This window comes from Trichechus manatus, unplaced genomic scaffold, assembly GCF_000243295.1.
Source record: "Trichechus manatus latirostris isolate Lorelei unplaced genomic scaffold, TriManLat1.0 scaffold00213, whole genome shotgun sequence".
In the NCBI taxonomy this organism is placed as follows: Eukaryota; Metazoa; Chordata; class Mammalia; order Sirenia; family Trichechidae; genus Trichechus; species Trichechus manatus.
In genome coordinates, this window is record NW_004444149.1 from 3247789 (window position 1) to 3266281 (window position 18493).

An 18493-nucleotide genomic window follows, 5' to 3' on the forward strand; every position below is an offset into this window, starting at 1 on the left:
TTTGAGATTGCATGCATTAGGTGAGGCTGGCCTACTGTGAAAGCTAGGACTCCTGGTCCAGGTCTGTGGGGAGTGAAGAGAACCACCAGCACAAAGGAAGGTGGGGTGGCGGCACAGTCTGCAGACCTGGGGTCTTGTCCCAAGCTTTCTCACTAGTGTGACCTTTGGCAGAGTGAATTTTTGGATCTGTTTCCTCATCGGTGAAGTGAGGGGAGTGATCATACCTGGCCACCAGGTTCAAAATTCTATGCTTCCTTCCCCCACAAAAAACAGAACTTGAGGGAAGTGTTGGATGAAGAACCAGGGAGGAAATCACGGTGACTAGTGTTGAGGTAGTTATGCGTGATGAGGCCTTGGAGAGCTGCCGGCCCCTTACTGTTGTTACTCCTTGGTTTGAGAAAGGCGGCAGTGATACCTAGGACATCACAGATCAGTGACATCTTTGCCCTTGTGCCTCTAGTCATCCGTGGGTGGGGGCTAGACCCCAAGCCTCACCTCACAACCCACCACAGAGCCCTTAAGGGTGGTTGACCAATGAATGCACAAACTCCTTTGTGAGCTACAGGATGCAGACCTTCCCCCATCTTGGTGAGGAAATAGGAGAACTCTGATACAGTCCACACCTTGTCTCCTTCCCTCAGATCTCATCTGAACCCTAAAGGCAGCTGTTTCCCAGGTTGCCTCCTTCAGGGGCCCTGTTTCCCCACAGCCTGGGCTGAGCGCTCCCACTCTCCCTAGGTTCTTAGCTGGTAAAGCTGGAGAGGATATGGGATGATGGCGGGGCCCTGGTGAAAGTGGAGAGAGAGGTGGGGGTGGGAGCAGGGAGGTGGGACGGCCTTCCCTGAGTTGGGTGGGCGGAGGGGGGAACAGGACCCTTTTGCACAACTACTTTAAGTTTCCTCCTCTTTTTTTTTTTTTTTTTTTAATAAACTCATTCTAATTTTCCGCATTGTGTTTGGGAAATAAAATGAAAAACTTAAGACCAATAGAAACTGGTTTTCAAAAGGCAAATACACTCCCATCTGTTTCAGATGCTGCTGAGCATTTCAGCAGTGACAGATTCAAATAATAAGCTAATTTTTGGAGAAAGGATTAAAAGAAAAAAACTTTGTAATATTTATCACTTGCAAGCTATGTTTAATAAAGAAAGGAATGGTTTCTAAACTTTCCTGTGATGTGCTTTAGTCATGGTGGGGTGGGATTGGCAGCCTGCTGGCAGAATTTTTGGGGTGGTTGAGAGATGAACTGTGGCTTTGAAGGCCCTGTGGCCCAGCCAGGAAGACCTGGTGTGAACCCTCTTCTTCAGCTGGGTGATGATTTAAATCCCTTACTACTACTTGTCCACTCCACCTCTGGGTGGAGCCAGCGTTCCAGAAGCCATTGACCCCACTTAGTTACTTGATGACTTGAAGTCTTGCTCTTTCCTTAGCAAGCTGCGGGATACAGTTCCTCAACAATCGGAATGCGACCCCTCAAAGACCTGAAAGTGCACTGGTCCTACGCTTCATCACCCCACCCCGCAAATTCTCCTTTCAACCCAAAGCATTAACCAGATCCTGTTTTTTCCATTTTGATTTTTATTTCCAACAAAGCACTCAGACCAGACCCAGCCAGAGGAGAGGTGTCATCTCCTTAAGGACTTAAAGTTGGGGGCTGCTTTTAGTCTCCTTGGTCCCCTGCCACATGTCTTAGTTAAAGCTGCTTCTGCCCCTCATGCAGAGGGAGCGTTGTGGAGGGGCAGGGCCCAGCCTTGCTGGGGTCTTGTCATTGGTACTAACATCACTCTAGAAGAGCACAGAGGAGGGAAGGTTTGGGGCCCCCCTGAGCCCAGGGTCTGTCCCCACTTTTTGGCACAATTTGAACAGCCCTGGAAGGAGAGGCTGGGGCTCTGGCTTTAGGGTATTACGGAGCTGGGTGAAGAGGGACTGCGGGCCCTCTGTGCTGTAGGCTGGCAGAGGGAGCAGTGGGAGAGAGGCTCTCTTTGGACATCTAGAACTGAGGGATAGGTGGTGGGGTTCTCCGCAGCCTCTGTGCTCATTCTGCAAGGAGTTTGAGGCCGCCAAGAGCCCAACTCAAACTAATAACCTGCGTTCAAAAATATCAGTCAGGTGGGGTGGGGGTGTGCCCTGAAGAGGGGCAGTGCTTTGGATCTGGGAAGGGGGAGGTGGCTATTTGGTTGCTCAGAGAAGTTCATGTGAGCTCAGATGTTGGGGACTCTTACTGGGTTGGGGCACGGGGGCAAGAAACTCAGCGCCCCCTTTGCCTAGCTGCCCGCTCAGAGCATAGGCAGTGTTAAGTCGCCTGACCTGGGTCAGATTCCGCTTGGCCAGGAACTGAGATCTCATGCTTAGGGGGCTTCTGGTTGTGAGAGGGAGGTGGTGACAGACCCCCCCCCCCCCGCCTTGCCTTCCCCCTTTGGGAGGGAACCCTTAAGGCTATAGATACGTCTTTGGGTAAGTTCGTATTTGGAGCAAGAAAAGGTGGATAGATTGGATGGGGGTTATAAGGCAGGAGTAACTGGGTTAGGGGTAACTCCCAGCTGAGCTTCGTTTAGCTTGAGGTGGTTTGGTGTGCTGGGGGGAAGGACACATATTCCCCTATTTCTTGAGATGCAGCGGCCAGGAACAGAGAAACTATACCCTGTTCTCTCCCGCTGTGGCCAGGCCTGCCCCTCCCCAGAGAAGGGCTAAGGGGCCTTTGATTCTTTCCTGACTCCGGGTAATGGGGACAGCTGAGGTAGATTCTTCGGGGGATCTGGAGTTGGTGGTATCTGGGAGGGAGCCAACTTGGAGGGCCTTAGGCTAAGGGCCCCGTTCCATGGTCGCCTGAGGACAAGAAGGTGGTCAGGCCTCTGTCCCAAGGCCTCAGGCCCACCAGCTTTTCCCACCAATCCCGTCTCACTTGAATCCCCCTCACCTGGGTGATGAGTTCAGTTTTCTCCGCCGGCTTCCCTCCACTCTGAGCCGGGCCTCGACGGCCCCCAGCTCTGTCCGAGGCAGCCTGAGGTACTGCCCAGCACTGTCTGCAGAGGAGGCTGCCTGGATAGCCAGGGTCAGCACCCTGGCTTGTCTGGGGTCTCCCTCTGGCTCAGCATCTGTGGTGGCTCCTCAGCCTGTTCTCCCCGGGGGCGGAGAGAATGGACCCCCTTCCTTGTGCTGCTGGGTGGCAGGGGAGCTGGCTTGGCCCCCGCCTGCTGCCCTTCCCATCAGCATACCAGGCATCCCCCAGGCCCTGACACCACACGGCGGAGAAGAACTGGCTCCCCTCTACATCTGGCTTCTCGTTTGTCAAATGGGAGATAAGGGATTGGGGTTAATGATGTGCCACAGTGATGCCAACTGTCTCCCTAGCAGCATCCCCTTAGCCGCCCCGGCCCTTAACTGTGTCTCCAGCCCAGGAAGAGGCAGAGGAGGCAGACAATGAGGGCAGCCAGGCCCACGTGGACGCCCACCACGGCCCCCGACAGCGAGCTGCTCTCATCCTGGCTGCAGGAGCAGCCGGCCTTGGACTCTGTGGACATAGGGCCATCTTTCAGAGGACCAGAGGTGGAGGCCAAGCCCTGCCCTCCCTATTGGTCTTTTGGGAGGGCGCTGACCCCACTCACCAGGGGTGGCTGGGGGCACATCACGCAGAGAGACAAAGCGGGCACTGCTTTCACCATCACCGTTCGCCGTTGAACGCCTGCAGCTTGATCTCGTGGAGGCCAGCGGGCTCTGCAGGGAGCAGAGCATGAAGGGACCAGGCCTTCGGGGCCAGCTCACTCTGGGAAGGGGCCCGGAGGTCACACAGGCAGGTTCGGGGCCTCACCCAGGTCTGTGTACAGGAAGGAGCTGACGCTGCTGGCCAGGAGCAGGGGCCCCTTGAAATGGGCCACGAGCAGCTTGCGGTGAAAGAGTTTGAAGCCCTGGTTGGGCCCTGGCTGGGGTGGCAGCTCCCAGGAGGCCTGCACGGTGGTGGCGTTGAGCACTCTGGTGGAGAAGCCCAGGGCAGCAGGCGCTGCAGAGGAAACAGGGCGAGCTGGTCAGTAGCCCCTTTCAGCCCTCAGCCAGGGACTCTGCAGGGCTGGAGAGGCTGTCACTCACTATTGCCCACTGTGGAAGCATGGATGGGGGCAGAGTCCTCGCTGGCACCCTCTGCTGAGTACGCCCGCAGGTGGATGGAGTAGGCTGTGGCAGGCTCCAGGCTGGAGAAGACATGCTCAAAGGTGCCTCTGCTCACAGCCTCCTGGAGCTCCAGGCCAGCTGGCTCTGGGGAGCAGAGAGCTTGGCATATCAGGATCCTTCTCCCTCACTAGCCCCCACCCCCACAAAACAGGGACAAAGCCCCTCCTGGGGCCTGGCTGGGCAGGCTTCCAAGGGGAGCCGGGAAGGGGCTGCAGGGGTTGGAACTCAGATGACAAGGGATGAGGATGAGAGAGGCCTGGAATATTGCACCCTGAAGAGCAGTAAGGAAGCCCCAGAGAACCATACGCAGAGGCACCCAGCTCGGAGCCACACACCCAGAGGCCTGATGAGCGTCCAGAGGGGCCTGGAGACCACTAAGGAGGCTGGGGCCCAGAGAGTGAGCGCGTGGGACTTGCGCTGGGACGCCACCAGTCAGGGGCAGAGACCTGGCCCAGGGTCTGAGCTCCAAGCTGTGTTCACCCACCCACCCACACCCACCTCCCACAGGCCGGAGGTGCAGCACATAGCAGATGATGTCCCCGCTGGAGGGGGATGGCTCCCAGGACACTTGAATGGCCGGGGTGGACAGGGCTTTAGCCTGCAGGCCTCTGGGGCTGAGGGGAGGCTCTGGGCCCCCTGTCACTGCCAGGTGGGCACTGCCCTGGCTGGAGCCAGTGCTGTTCCCTGCCACACATTGGTAGATGGCCTCGTCCTCAGCAGAGACCCCAGCCAGCATCTGTGCTGGGGAAAGACAAACACAGCCGCTGGGGATCCCTTCCTGCTGAGCGCCCCCACCCCCAGCAGGTGGCCCTAGGCAGAGAAGGCTCCCTATCTCAGACCTGCCCAGGGGCAGAAAGACGGACCACCTGAGCCTGGGCACGACCTGTAGGGGAGCAGGCCCGGCAGACCCTCCTGTGGGTGGGGGAACTTGCTGGGGGTCTCTGTGTGAATGGTGGATTTGAGAGAGTAGATTTAGGTAGAGAGTGTCATGTGTGGGTGAGGGGTGAATGCCTGGGGCGGATGGACGTACACACGTTGACCGGGGGAGCAGACATGGACACCTGTTGTGAGTCAGCCGTACTTTATCTCCAGGACTCAGCACCTTCCCGTTCTTCAACCAGACCAAGCGGGGCTCAGGGACACCCTGGGCCAGGCAGGTGAAGATGGAGCTGCTGTCCGGAGGCTTGGACAAGGACTGTGGCCACTGGACAAACTCGGGGGCCGCTGGGCTGGCATGGCGTGGTGGAAGGGGCCTTGAGGCTGGGCTTCTTGCCCTCCCCCCCACCCCCACCTGCGCGGGTTCCCATCAGCTGGATGAGACGCCCCAGGCGTCCTGCTTCCCCGTCGGCGGCGGCGCAGGGAAGGGTTACCCAATAAACAAGTACGCACGGGCTTATTAGTGTTTATTTACTAATCTGTAGTGCGCAATTCACCTGTTTTTCAACACATCGAAGATTGAGTGAAGCCTATGTGAAACTGCGCTGCGGTGGTTAAGTAAACCCAAGTAAGCCAGTGCGTACTGGTTAATCCGCCCAGCGCGGGCAGCAGTTCCGGGCTGCGCTACCAGCGAACGCTCGAAGTGGGCTTCACTCCGGGGAGAGGAAGGGAGTACTCCCTGTCCGGGAGAACCCCCAGGGACCAGGCGCCCCGGCCCTCGGTGCTCACCTTGCACGAGCAGGACGCCCTGCGCCGTGCGCCCCACTCGGGTGCCCGGCCGGTTGGCGGCGCAGACGTAGACGCCCGAGTGCTGGACCGACACATCGGAGATCAAGAGGTTCCCAGTGCCCAGGACTTGGATACCCTCTACGCCGATGGAGTGGCCGCCTGCGGAAAGCGCGAGGGGTCAGGGCTGGGAAAGGGCGAGGGGGGTGGGCGCGCGGCGGGGGACGGGGCGGCTGCGCACCCAGGCGGCTCCAGGAGACGAGCGGCCGCGGGTGGCCGGGGGCGATGCACTCCAGCACCGCAGTCTGGTGCACCGTGAGTGTCAAGTTCTGAGGCCCCGACAGGATCTCCTGCTCCTGCAGCAATCGTGGGGGGGTCCCACTGGCGGTGGAAACAGGCAGGTTGATGGATCAGGAAACAGAACACCCCGCCTCAGGGACACACACTTGTGTCCGCGGCGTCGCCCTGTAGCCCACAATGTGACCAGACCGCTGACCTTTGCTCAGCAACTGCTGTTTTATCCCCATTTTACAGATAAAATGATTTGCCCAAGGTCCCACGCAGTAAATATCAGGGCTGAGACCCTCTGGTGGCTAAGCAGGGCTTGGGGCTGGAAGGGAGAGGAGACAGTGTGAGCCCCAAGTGCACCGGTGGGTGGATGGCCTTCTGCAGCGTCAGAGCATTAATTGGCCCCACCTTCCCCAGGTGCCTCACCCTGGAAGCAGGTGGAACAGCGGCCTCCATCCCTTCCCTAAGCCACCGACAAAGGTGGCAGGAGACCGATCCCTTAGAAGCATACCAGACCCCTTAAGAACGCAGCGTGCCTCCACTGCTCAGGAGGATATCACCTTTTTTTGAAATAACTATTTTGGGTCTAAACTGCATATTCATTTCATACTATTTCCCCCCCACACACACACACCATTTCATTATTCAATAAATCATCATTGGGCGGCCACTGTGTGCCAGGCACTATTCTCACACTTGGAATACAGTTGTGAAGAACATAGCGAAAAGCAGACCCTTGTTTCCCTTGATCCCATCACCCCCATTTTTGTTTTTGCCTCCTGTACTACATTAAAAAAACAAAAAAAAAAAAAAACCCTGTTGTGAGTATATCCCACTTGAATTTAGAGACCATCTCAAGAATAGATTTGACACGTTGAGCACTAATAATAACCGAAGACCAGACGAGTTGTGGGAAGACATCAAGGACATCATACATGAAGAAAACAGAGAGGGTCATTAAAAAGGGAAGAAAGAAAAGACCAAAATGGATGTCAGAAGAAACTCTGAAACTTGCTCTTGAACCTAGAGTAGCTAAAGCAAAGGGAAGAAATGATCACATTAAAGAGCTGAACAGAAGATTTCAAAGGGCAGCTTGAGAAGACAAAGTATTATAATGAAATGTGCAAAGACCTGGAGTAGGAGAACCAAACGGGAAGAACATGCTCAGCATTTCGCAAGCTCAAAGAACTGAAGAAAAAATTCAAGCCTCAAATTGCAGTTTTGAAAGATTCTATGGGCAAAAGAAGCATCAAAAGAAGATGAAGGGAATACAGAGTTGCTGTACCCAAAAGAATTGGCTGACTTTGAACCATTTCAGCAGGTAACATATGATCGATCATGAACCAATGGTGCTCAAGGAAGAAGTCCAAGCTGCACAGAAGACATTGGTGAAAACAAGGCTCTGGGAATTGACAGAATACCAATTAAGATGTTTCAACAAACAGATGTAGCGCTGGAAGTGCTCACTTGTCTATGCCAAGAAATTTGGAAGACAGCTACCTGGCCAACCAACTGGAAGAGATCCATATTTGTGCCCATTCCAAAGAAAGGTGATCCAGCAGAACGCAGAAATTATCGAACAATATCCTTAATATCACACGCAAGTAAAATTTACTGAAGATCATTCAAAAACAGTTGCGGCAGTACATTGGCAGGGAACTGCTGGAAATTCAAGCCAGATTCAGAAGAGGATGTGGAACCAGGGATATCATTGCTGACATCAGAAGGATCCTGGCTGAAAGCAGAGAATATCAGAAAGATGTTTACCTGTGTTTTATTGACTATGCAAAGACTGTGTGGCTTATAACAAATTATAGATAACTTTGCAAAGAATGCGAATTACAGAACATTTAATTGCGCTCATGCAGAACCTGTACATAGACCAAGAGGCAGTCATTCGAACACAACAAGAGGATACTGAGGGGTTTAAAATCAGAAAAGGCATGTGTCAAACTTGTATCCTCTTCCCCATACTTAGTCTGTATGCTGAGCAAATTATCTGAGAAGCTGGATTATAGGAAGGAGAATGCAGCATCAGGATTGGAGGAAGATTTACTAACAACCTGTGATGTGCGGATGAAACAACCTTGCTTACTGAAAGCGAAGACAACACTTAACTGATGAAGATCAAAGACTCCAGCCTTCAGAATGGATTACACTTCAACATAAAGGAAACAAAAATCCTCACAACTGGACCAATAAGCAACACCATGATAAATGGAGAAAATACTGAAGTTGTTAAGGATTTCATTTTACTTGGATCCACAATCAACCCAATAGTCAGGAAATCAAAAGACGCATTGCACTGGGCAAATCTGCAGCAAAAGACCTCTCTCAAGTGTTAAAAAGCAAAGATGTCTCTTTGAGGACGAAGGTTCGCCTGACCCAAGCCATTGTATTTTCACTCACCTCGCGTGCACGTGAAAGCTGGACAATAAATAAGGAAGACCGAAGAAGAATTGATGCATTTGAATTGTGGTGTTGGCAAACAATATTGGATATACCATGGACTGCCCAAAGAACGAACAAATCTGTCTTGGAAGAAGTACAGCCAGAATGCCTCTTAAAAGCGAGGATGGTAAGACTTCATCTCTTGTACTTTGGACATGTTATCAGGAGAGACCAGTCCCTGGAGAAGGACATCATGCTCGGTAAAGTAGAAGGTCAGCAAAAAGAGGAAGACCCTCAATGAGATGGATTGACGCGGTGGTTGCAACAATGGGCTCAGACACAGCAACAATTGTGAGGATGGCGAGGGACGGGGCGGTGTTTCGTTCTGTTGTACATAGGGTCGCTGTGAGTCAGAACTGACTCCACAACACCCAACAATAACAACACGCGTATTTTTCAGTGACATTGATTACATTTTCCACAACGTGTCAACATTCTCATTATTTTCATTTTGGTTTAACAGTTTCTTAGATGTCTTCTATTAAGAACTCAGAAAATTTTGTCTCTAAAATGAAAGTTTCTCAAGGACTGGTTTAAAATCCTATACATTTTATTCTTCCAGGTCTAGAATAATATTTCTTTCCTTTGTTCATTCACTCATCTATTCATACAGAAACTATCTACTGAGGGTTTACTTTGGGCCAGACACCCCTCGGTTTGCCTCTTACAAGCTCCTGTCCAGCCTGTGCATTCACTGGAATGTCCTGGCCTTAGACAAGGAGGCTGTTCCGCCTGGTCAGACCACTCATTGGGGTGGAGTCTGGACCTCCATGTGCCAGGCATCGTACTGTAGGTCCTGCACACATCATCTCCCTTGATCTTCCCACAGCCTGTGAGGCTCGCACATAGAAAACCAAGTATCAGGGAGGTTAAGTAACTTGTCCAAGGTCAAGCAGATTAGCAGAGCTGGAACTCAAACATGGATCTTGGTAGCATCCCCTCTCCCCCTGACTGAAAGTCCGGGGAATTCTGTGTCCCTGGTGCCTGCCCCAGGATATGTGGCCAGCTGACTGCTTTTGGAGTCAATGGTTCAGGGCCTTGGTCCCCGGGCCCTGCCCCTGGGGAAGAGACCACACAGATCCCAGCTTGTTTCCTGACAATTCAGGTAAACTCCGAACCTTCAAACCCTTGGTTACTGGTTAGCTCACTGTCTCACAGCAGGCACCTGCTCCTCCTACTGGCCTCCCTGCAGTTGGTTCTCTGGTCAGTCATTCCCCTGCCTCAGCATGGGCCGGAGGGAGAATCCCATGCTTGCCCCCGAGAGCCAGCGTCTGGCCATGGAGGCCTGGGATCCTGCCCTGTGCTCCTGCCCCAGATGGTTGATGGGAACAGGAAGTAGGAGGCAGGGGAACCCCACCCAGGCTTCCCACTGTTCTCAGCGAGGAGCCTCTGATCCCTCCTTTGCTCTGAGCTTCTAAGTCAGTTCCAGATCACAGACACAACTCCTCCTTCCCCTCTAAGTCTTTAATTGAAAATATCTATCTATCTATCTATCTATCTAGAGAGAGTCTTTGGTAAAATTTGGTTAGAGATGTTTTGAAGTCCATGCGGAGGCATCAGGATGGTTTTCCATGGTTTCCCTGCTTCTTTATACCCTGGAGCCCTCTAGTGGATGATTCAGGCATGACGTCCCCTCATGGACACCTTGGCACCACGGCTTCAGGCGTTGGGAGTCAGTCTAACCAGAGTCTCTCCAGCTGGGAACCAACCCCTGCCAGGCTCTGCTGCGGCCCTCACTTTAGACATGAAACTCTTGCACCCAACTCGGCCAGCATTTGGGGTCATCCTGGATGTTTCATCTCAGATACAAAGGAGGAAACACACACGTGTGCACACCCACATACAAACACACACAGCACACCTCCATGCACAAACACACCCTTGCACACACATGCACAGGCAAGCACACACACGCACGTTGTTTCCATTAGGTGCCGTCAAGTCGGTTCCGACTCATAGTGACCCTGTGCACCACGAAATGGAACACTGCCCGGTCCTGCGCCATCCTCACAATCGTTATGCTTGAGCCCACTGTTGCAGCCACGGTGTCAATCCATCTCGTTGAGGGTCTTCCTCTTTCTCGCTGACCCCCTACTTTACCGAGCATTATGTCCTTCTCCAGGGACTGATCCCTCCTGACAACATACACAGATTTGCACCCAGGCACCCACTCCCATCTGAGATGCAGGCTGATTGAGCCCCCCCACTCTAAACCCATCACGGGCTCCCACTGCCCTCTGGATCAAGTGCAAACTCCTTCTTAGGATGGGCCAGGCCTACCTCTCCAACACCGGCTCTGTTACCCTGAATTGTACCCAGTCTATGGTCCGGCAGCAGGGAGCTCCCTGTGCAGACTGTCAGGTTCTCACCCTTTGCATTGACACACACCCTGGCCCTCTGCCTGGAATGCCCTCCTCCGTCTTCTTGACCTTGGCCTGCCTTTCTCTTCTCAGCCTCCAACACCCGTTGGCTGTGACTTACTCCGGGAGGCCCCCCACAACCGTCCCTTACCTGCAGCCCCAGCTGGGTTCCCACAGCTTCTCCTTCTCTACCAGACTGTGAGCTCCAGGAAGCCAGTGAGAGACCGAGCCTGCTCAGACTGTGTCCCACTGTCCTCTACCCTGCACAGGTGCTCACAGGTGCTCTACGAAGTGTTTGCACCCCGTCCAACCCCGCTGGCCACACCCTCTCTGCGCAGCGCCGGCCCCCACACCTTCCTTTCGGCCTGGTGCCCACGCTGATTCCCCTGGTCCCTGCTTACCCCTCAGGGTCAGCTGGGCGTCCTGGCTGTGGCGAGTACTGGCCACATTACATGCCACGCAGCGGTAGATGCCCACGTCCGCCTGGCTCACACCGGTGACATGGAGGATGCTGCCAGGCAGCAGTGTGACCCTGAGGAAGCAGAGGTCGGGGGTCAGGGGTCACCAACCTGCGCCTGGACCGCCCACCTGCCGCACGGCCCTCCCAGCTGGCTCCACCTCTGGGTGTTGGTGGAAGTGGGACAGACCTGAGGGCATGGGGCGGGGGGGCCGCCTGAGCACCCACAGACCCAGCCTGGGCTGAGCCCCCAGCAGCTGTGCCCCAGGGCCCTGGCTCCCTCCTCTGCCACCTCTTGCTGACCACTGTGCAACCCCAGAGCCTCTGTCCGTGACTCTTGTGGACACAGAACTTCATAAAAAAATATATAAAATTGTATCTTACAATTGTGTTGGTTCAAAGACAAATAGAATCCAGGCTGGATTCATTATTCTATATTCATTATATTCATTTTTTCTTCTGGTTTTAAAGAAATAAAAATTAAAACAGTTTTGTGAGCCTCTAAAGTTATCATGGGCTCTAGGCAATGCATACTGTGCCGAGTGGGTTACGTCGGCCCTGCCAGGTCCCCTCTGGACAACTCTGGGCCCCCAAGGGTGCCCTCTCGCCCACCCCCGCCCCGGGAGTGGCCCCGGGCACTCACCTGACAGCAGTACCTGGACCCGCCGGCTCACCAGCTGCCCGTAGCGGTGCTGGGCCATGCAGGGATACTCGTGGGCGTGGGAAGGGAGGCTCCAGCATGAGGGCAGGGCGGCCAGGTGCAGGGAGCCGTCCGGCATCAGGGTGGCAGCGCTGTCATCGGCCAGGACCAGCCCGTCCCGCTGCCAGGTAATGGACACGGGCGGCTTGCCCTCCACCTGGCAGGGCAGCGCCAGCGGGTGCTCCTGCACGGCCACCACGTCGCCTGGCTCCCGTACGAAAGGCCAGCTCGGAGCCTGCAGTGCAGCCTGCAGAGACAGCCAGCGCGGGCTGGTCACGGTGGCCCCCTGGGCATGACAGCCCCCTGGTCACAGCAGCCCCCTGGGTATGATGGCCCCCTGGACATGGCGGCCTCCTATGGCCCACCTCTGCCCACCACCTCCCCACCAACTCTGACCCCTTCCAGAGGGCGGGGGGAAAGGGGCATGGAGACAGGATTTTCCTCGTGGGGGCCTTGGGACATCAAGGACGGGGTGAGGAGGGAGAGAGGGCTGGCAGTCTGAGGAGCAGGCCGGCCTGGCGGGCACCATGATTCATGGCCTCTTCCAGCCAGGCCCCGGCAATGGGGAGGGGGTGGGGCAGCACCATGGAGAGGTCAGGGGCCAAGGGCGGGCATTGTGCTCCCCCCGGGGACAAAGGCTGCTCCCCTCTCTCCCCTGCCAGCCCATCTGCCTGTCTGCCCACGGGGTCAGCTTCCCAGGACTCCTGGCTCCCCTTCCCCTCCCACCGCCAGGACCCCGGCCCTGACTACAGAAGGAGCACACTTACACACACTCACACACACACACACAATCAGTCACACACTCATTTACACACATTCGCACACACAACTCAGTCACACACAGTCACACACACACACTTCTTCACACTCACACACGGACACACACGGCCTAGAAGTCACAATTGCACAGCCACACACTTAGAGTCACAAGGTCATCAGCTCCCCCACCTTCTAGACACAGACCAAGGGTACAAACACAGGTCACTCGTCCATGCCCTACAGACTCAAAGTCATAAATAGACCCGCACAGGGCCACAGACACACTTAGGCATCACGGGCCCAGAAACACATAAGTGCACCCCCAACCACACACACCCATAAATATGATGGCTCAGCAGGCGAGACTCAGCCTGGCCTCCCTCCCGAGTAGAGGCGCAGGTGGAGGGGCTGGGGTAGAAAGACCCCAGAGCCAGCAGGTCCAGGCCTCAGCCAGCCTGGGGACACGCAGGGACATCTGAGGGGAAATCCCTCGGTCCTGCCTCTCCAGGACCCTCTGCCTGTCCAGCCCCTTGGTAACCACTTGCCCTTCCAGCTGACTCAGTCCCAGGCCTATACCCAGAGTCTGCCCCAGAGGCCCTCCCTGCACACAGCTCCCCCCTGCACCCACTTGCCTCTGCCTCCCACTCATCCCCTCTTCTCTGCTCTCCTACCGGGTTTCTCCACCTCTGCCCCTGCCACCATCTGTCCCTCGGTCCCTCCTCCCCGTCTTGTCTTCCCCCCTTTCTCTGCTGTCTGCCCCCTCATGTCATGCTCCCCCATTCTCCTCCATAAGTCTGGCTGCTCCCGTACCCTCCTGGCCCAGCCTGCCTCTGGCCTCCCCAGCCCCTTACCCCAGTCTTGGAGCAGCAGCAGCAGCAGCCCCCGGCCCATGTCCCTTCCAGACCCGGCTCCCCTCAATCCCAGGCTGCCTCCCAAGCAGCCCTGATCTTCTGCCTTCAGCCTGGGGGCTCCTGGGCTGTGGGCATTCCCCACCCCACCCTCAGGGGCACAGTGGGGGGTATCTGGCCTTGCTTTGAGGAGCCCACGATCTGGGGGCGCTGAGGTCTGGGGTCGAGGTTGGAGGCTGTTGTCCTTCTCTCTATCCTCCCCAGAGCTGGGTCTCTCTTTGCTTTTAGCTGTAGCCCCCTCTCCACCCCCATCCCACTGTCCCCTCCTCCCAGGGCCAGGGCCCAGACACTGAGACAATTGGGGCAGGGGAAAGGGGAGGGGGCAGGGGCCAATGAGAGCGGGGCAAACTTGGGGAGTCAGGCCCGACCCTTTCCCAGCCTCTGGAATCCTCTCCTAGTCTGTCAGACCCCCCCCCCACCTTTACTTTCTCTCAAACTTTGATCCAATGGGAGCAAAGTTCTAGAGGGAGTTGGGTGTCTGCTCCTCCAAACCGTCTCGGGGGACCCAGGGCAGACCCAGGTGGCTTGGATTCTGATTTGGGGGTGGGTCCTGGGGAGGGGTGCAGAGCCCCCCCGCCTAGCAGAGCCACCATCCCAGGTGCTTAGCAGGCCGACACAGGGAGCTCATCCCATTAGTTGGGTCACGGCCCCGCCGCCCCTCACCATTCAGTGTCACTTCCCTATTCTTACTGGGACAATGGATTGGGGCCGTCAGGGGCCGAGAGGTGGCCAGCCGGCAGGAGATGGGGGACCCAGCCATCTCAGGTCCAGCCTCCACCTGCCCCCATCCTAAGAAGAAGAAAGAAGCCCAAACCCTCCCTGTCCCCCACCCTCCATTCCCCAAGGCTGACCACCTGAAGGCCGGGGGTGGGGGCTGACTTTGAGACTCTCATTGTACAGAACCCCTGTCCTAAACTCCATCCTCCCTCCAAAAAGAATAGCTCCCGGAAAGATGAGAGGGTCCCTGGGAGACATGCTGGTGTCTGTGAGAGGGGACAAGGAGAAACGGCTGGGGAGCGCGGGGGACAGATTGGGGCAGATCACAAGGCACAGAGCACCGGGGCATCTACCTCGGGAGCTCCAGCCGTCCGGCTCCTGACTCAGCCTCTGCTGAACCTCCTTCCCTCCTCTTCCCCTCAGCTGTTTGTGTTTAGCTTTGCTCCCTGCTTAGTTTAGGTTGACCACCACCCCACCCTGCCTGAAGTCTCTGTAACACAAGCCCCATCTTCAGTCTTCACCCAACGTCCTCAGCCTCCTTTCTGTCTCAGCCGCCTTGCTCACAGGCCTTCAGAATTAGCTCGCGCCCCACTGGTCTCTCCCACCTCAGCCTCTTCCCTCCCAGACCAGTGGTCCTTGGTGCCCTGTCCCAGGGCTGGGCTACCCCTTAAAGGGCCTGACCCTGTGAGAGGAGCCGGCAGCCCCCCCACTGGGCCCTCCCTGCCCAGCCCTTCGACTGTCTGTCCTAGAGCCTCAGTTTCCAGTTCTCAACTCTTCCCCGAGCAGCCTCCTGAGTCAGGGAAAGGAGCAGAGGCCCTGGGGCCACGGAGACCTGGTCCAGATCAAGGTTCTGCCGCTTACTAGGTGTGTATCCTTGGGTGACACATTTACATCTCTGAGCCCGCTTCCTCACCTGTGAAATGGGGGTGGGGGTGGATGCATGATAGGAACAGCTTCCCTTCCGTGACTCCGAGAGGATTAAACGAGGTAAGGCTTGTCACAGGGTGCGGCTTGTCGCTGTCAGAACTGCCCACTCTCCAGTACCCACAGAGAAGCTGCCTCATCATCTCAGAACCCACACCCCAACGTGGCCCACAGGATGAAGGAGAATGACGGATATGGAAGTCCTAGCTCTGCCACCACCCAACCATCCCGCCTTGGGCTTGTGTCATTCACCTCTGAGTTGCCCTCACCTGGACAATGGCAAGACGGTCAGGTCCTATCTTTCAGAGTTGTGAGGATCAAAATGCCTTGCGCATTAAGGGCCAAGTACGACTTCTCCTCCTCCTTTCTTTTTAATGCTTTTTTAAATTTTTATATTTAAACAATAACTCCCCATTCTGCCAGCCCCCGGTAATCACTCATCTACTTTTGTCTGTATGCTTTTGGCTATTCTGAATATTTCATATAAGTGGGATCATCGTGTCTGACTTATTTCACTAAATGGAGTCCCTGGGTGGTGCAAATGTTTAAGCACTGGGCTACTAACAAGAAGGTTGGCAGTTTGAGCAAACCCAGAGGTGCCTTGGAAGAAAAGCCTGGCAATCTGCTTTTGAAAGCCCACAGCCGTGAAAACCCTATGGAGCGCAGTTCTACTCTGCAACAGATGGGGCCGCCATGCGTAGAAAGCAACTTGACAGGAACTAGTTTATTCCACACAGTGTAATGTTTTTGAGGTTTACCTATGTAGCGACATGTATTAGAACTGCATTTCTCTTTATGGCTGTCTACTGTATGTGTATACCGCGTTTGGATTATCCATTCTGTTGATGGACACTTGGCTATTGTGAATAATGTTGCAATAAACATTGCTGTACAAACATCCATTTGAGTCCCTGCCTTCAATTCTTTTGGGTAAAGAGTAGTCCCCCCTTATCCGCGGATTTATTTCTGCAGTTTGAGTTACCCGTGATGAAGTGCGGTCCGAAAAGGTTAAATGAGTGGCGTGATGAAATCTCTCACCTTCCCACCCCACATCTCACCCAGGGAACACATTCACGTAACTTTTATTGCAGTAGATTGTTATTATTGTTCTATTTATTATTAATTATTGTTATTAATCTCTTACTGTGCCTAATTTATCAATTAAACGTTATCATAGGTATATATGTATAGGTCAAAAGGTAGTATATATAAGGTTTGGTCAGTACAAGCCACAGTTTCAGGCATACACGTGGGAGGGGGCCTTGGAATGTATCCGCCTCGGATAAGTGGGGGAGTGGAATTACTGGGCTATATGGTCATTCTATGTTTAACTTTTTGAAGAACTACCAAACTGTTTTCCCCAGCTGCTGTGCATTTTACATTCCCACCAGCAAAGGACGCGGGTTCCAATGTCTGCACATCCTTGCCAACAATTGTTATTTTCTTTTTTTTTAATGACAGCCATCCTACTGGTTGTGAGTGGTATCTCATTGTGGTTTTGATTTGCATTTCCGTAATGACTAACAGGAGGCCCTGGGAGGTACCAACGGTTAACTCTCATGTAATAACCAAAAGATTGGAGGTTTGAGTCCACCCAGAGGTGCCTTGGGAGAAAGGCCTGGGGATCTACTTCTGAAAAATGATGACCAAAGCCATGGTATTTTCAATCACCTCATATGCTTATGAAAGCTGGACAACGAATAAGGAAGACCGAAGAAGAATTGATGCATTTGAATTGTGATGTTGGGGAAGAATATTGAATAGACCATGGACTGCCAGAAGAACGAGCAAATCTGTCTTGGAAGAATTACAGCCAGAACGCTCCTTAGAAGCAAGAATGACAAGGCTTCGACTCTCTTACTTCAGACCCGTTATCAGGAGGGTCCAATTCCTGATGAAGGACATCATGCTTGGTTAAGTAAAGGCTCAGCAAAAAAGAGGAAGACCCTCAACAAGATGGATTGACACAGTGGCTGCAGCAATGGGCTCAAACATAGAAATGATTATGAGGATGGCGCAGGACTGGGCAACATTTCGTTTTGTTATACACAAGGTCACTATGAGCACCTAACAACAACAACAAATACCTGAATTCATTTTCTATTGCTGCTGTATTGAATCACCCAAAATTTAAACAACAGAAATTTATTATCTTACAGTTCGGCAGGTCGGAAGTTCAAAATGGGTCTCACTGGGCTTAAACCAAGGTTTTAGCAGGGCTGCATCCCTTCTGGAGGCTCTAGGGGAGGGAGTGTCATGGATTGAACTGTGTCCTCCAAAACATGTGTCCACTTGAACTTGCAGACGAGCAATTGATGGTCTGTTCTGCAGTCAGCTCCTGGATTTGTCTGGACTGAGGATATTGAGTTTCTGCATCGTCTCTTTCCACAGACATAATCAATCTGATTCCTGTATAATCCATCCGGTGAGGTCCATGTGTATAGCCATCGTTTGTCTTGTTGGAAAAAAGTATTTCTGATGAGTAAGTCATTAGTTTTGCAGAATTCCATCATGCAATCTCCGGCAACATTCCTATCACCGAGGCCATATGTTCCCATTACTGATCCCTCTTTTTTGTTTCCAACTTTCACATTCCAATCACAAGTAATTATCAATGCGTCTTGATTGCACATTTGATCAATTTCTGACTGCAGCGGTTCATAAAAATCTTCAATTTCTTCATCTTTGGCATTTGTGGGTGGTGTGTAGATTTGGAGAACAGTTGTACTAACTGGTCTTCCTCGTAGGCGTATGGATATTAACCTGTCACTGCCAGCGTTGTACTTCAGGATGGATCTTGAAATGATCTTTTTGAGGATGAATGCAATGCCGTTCCTCGTCAATTTGTTGTTCCCAGTGTAATACACCATATGATCGTCAGGTTCAAAATGGCCAATACCAATCCATTTCAGCTCACTAAAGCCTAGGATATCAGTTTCCAAGCATTCTGTTTTATTTTTGACAGCGTCCAATTTTCCTTGATTTACATTTCATACATTCCATGTTCTTCTTATTAACGGATGTTTACAGCTGTTGCTTCTCATTTTGAGTCATGCTACATCAGCAAATGAAGGTCCAGAAGGCTTTACTCCATCCATGTCATA

General features: G+C 53.6%; 1 protein-coding gene across 1 annotated transcript; it reads right to left on the reverse strand.

Annotated features, from left to right (window-relative positions):
* Window positions 1-3376: 3376 nt before the first annotated feature.
* On the reverse strand, window positions 3377-13731 carry LOC101356510 (immunoglobulin superfamily DCC subclass member 3). Its single transcript, XM_004388631.1, has 14 exons — window positions 13692-13731; window positions 12025-12384; window positions 11572-11686; window positions 11326-11456; window positions 11076-11127; window positions 6067-6206; window positions 5829-5987; window positions 5684-5747; window positions 5245-5392; window positions 4662-4899; window positions 4083-4247; window positions 3808-3996; window positions 3605-3760; window positions 3377-3510 (listed from the first exon to the last, which is right to left on the reverse strand). Exons 1-14 carry the CDS (start codon window positions 13729-13731, stop codon window positions 3377-3379), a joined length of 2091 nt encoding a protein of 696 aa, XP_004388688.1.
* Window positions 13732-18493: the final 4762 nt, after the last annotated feature.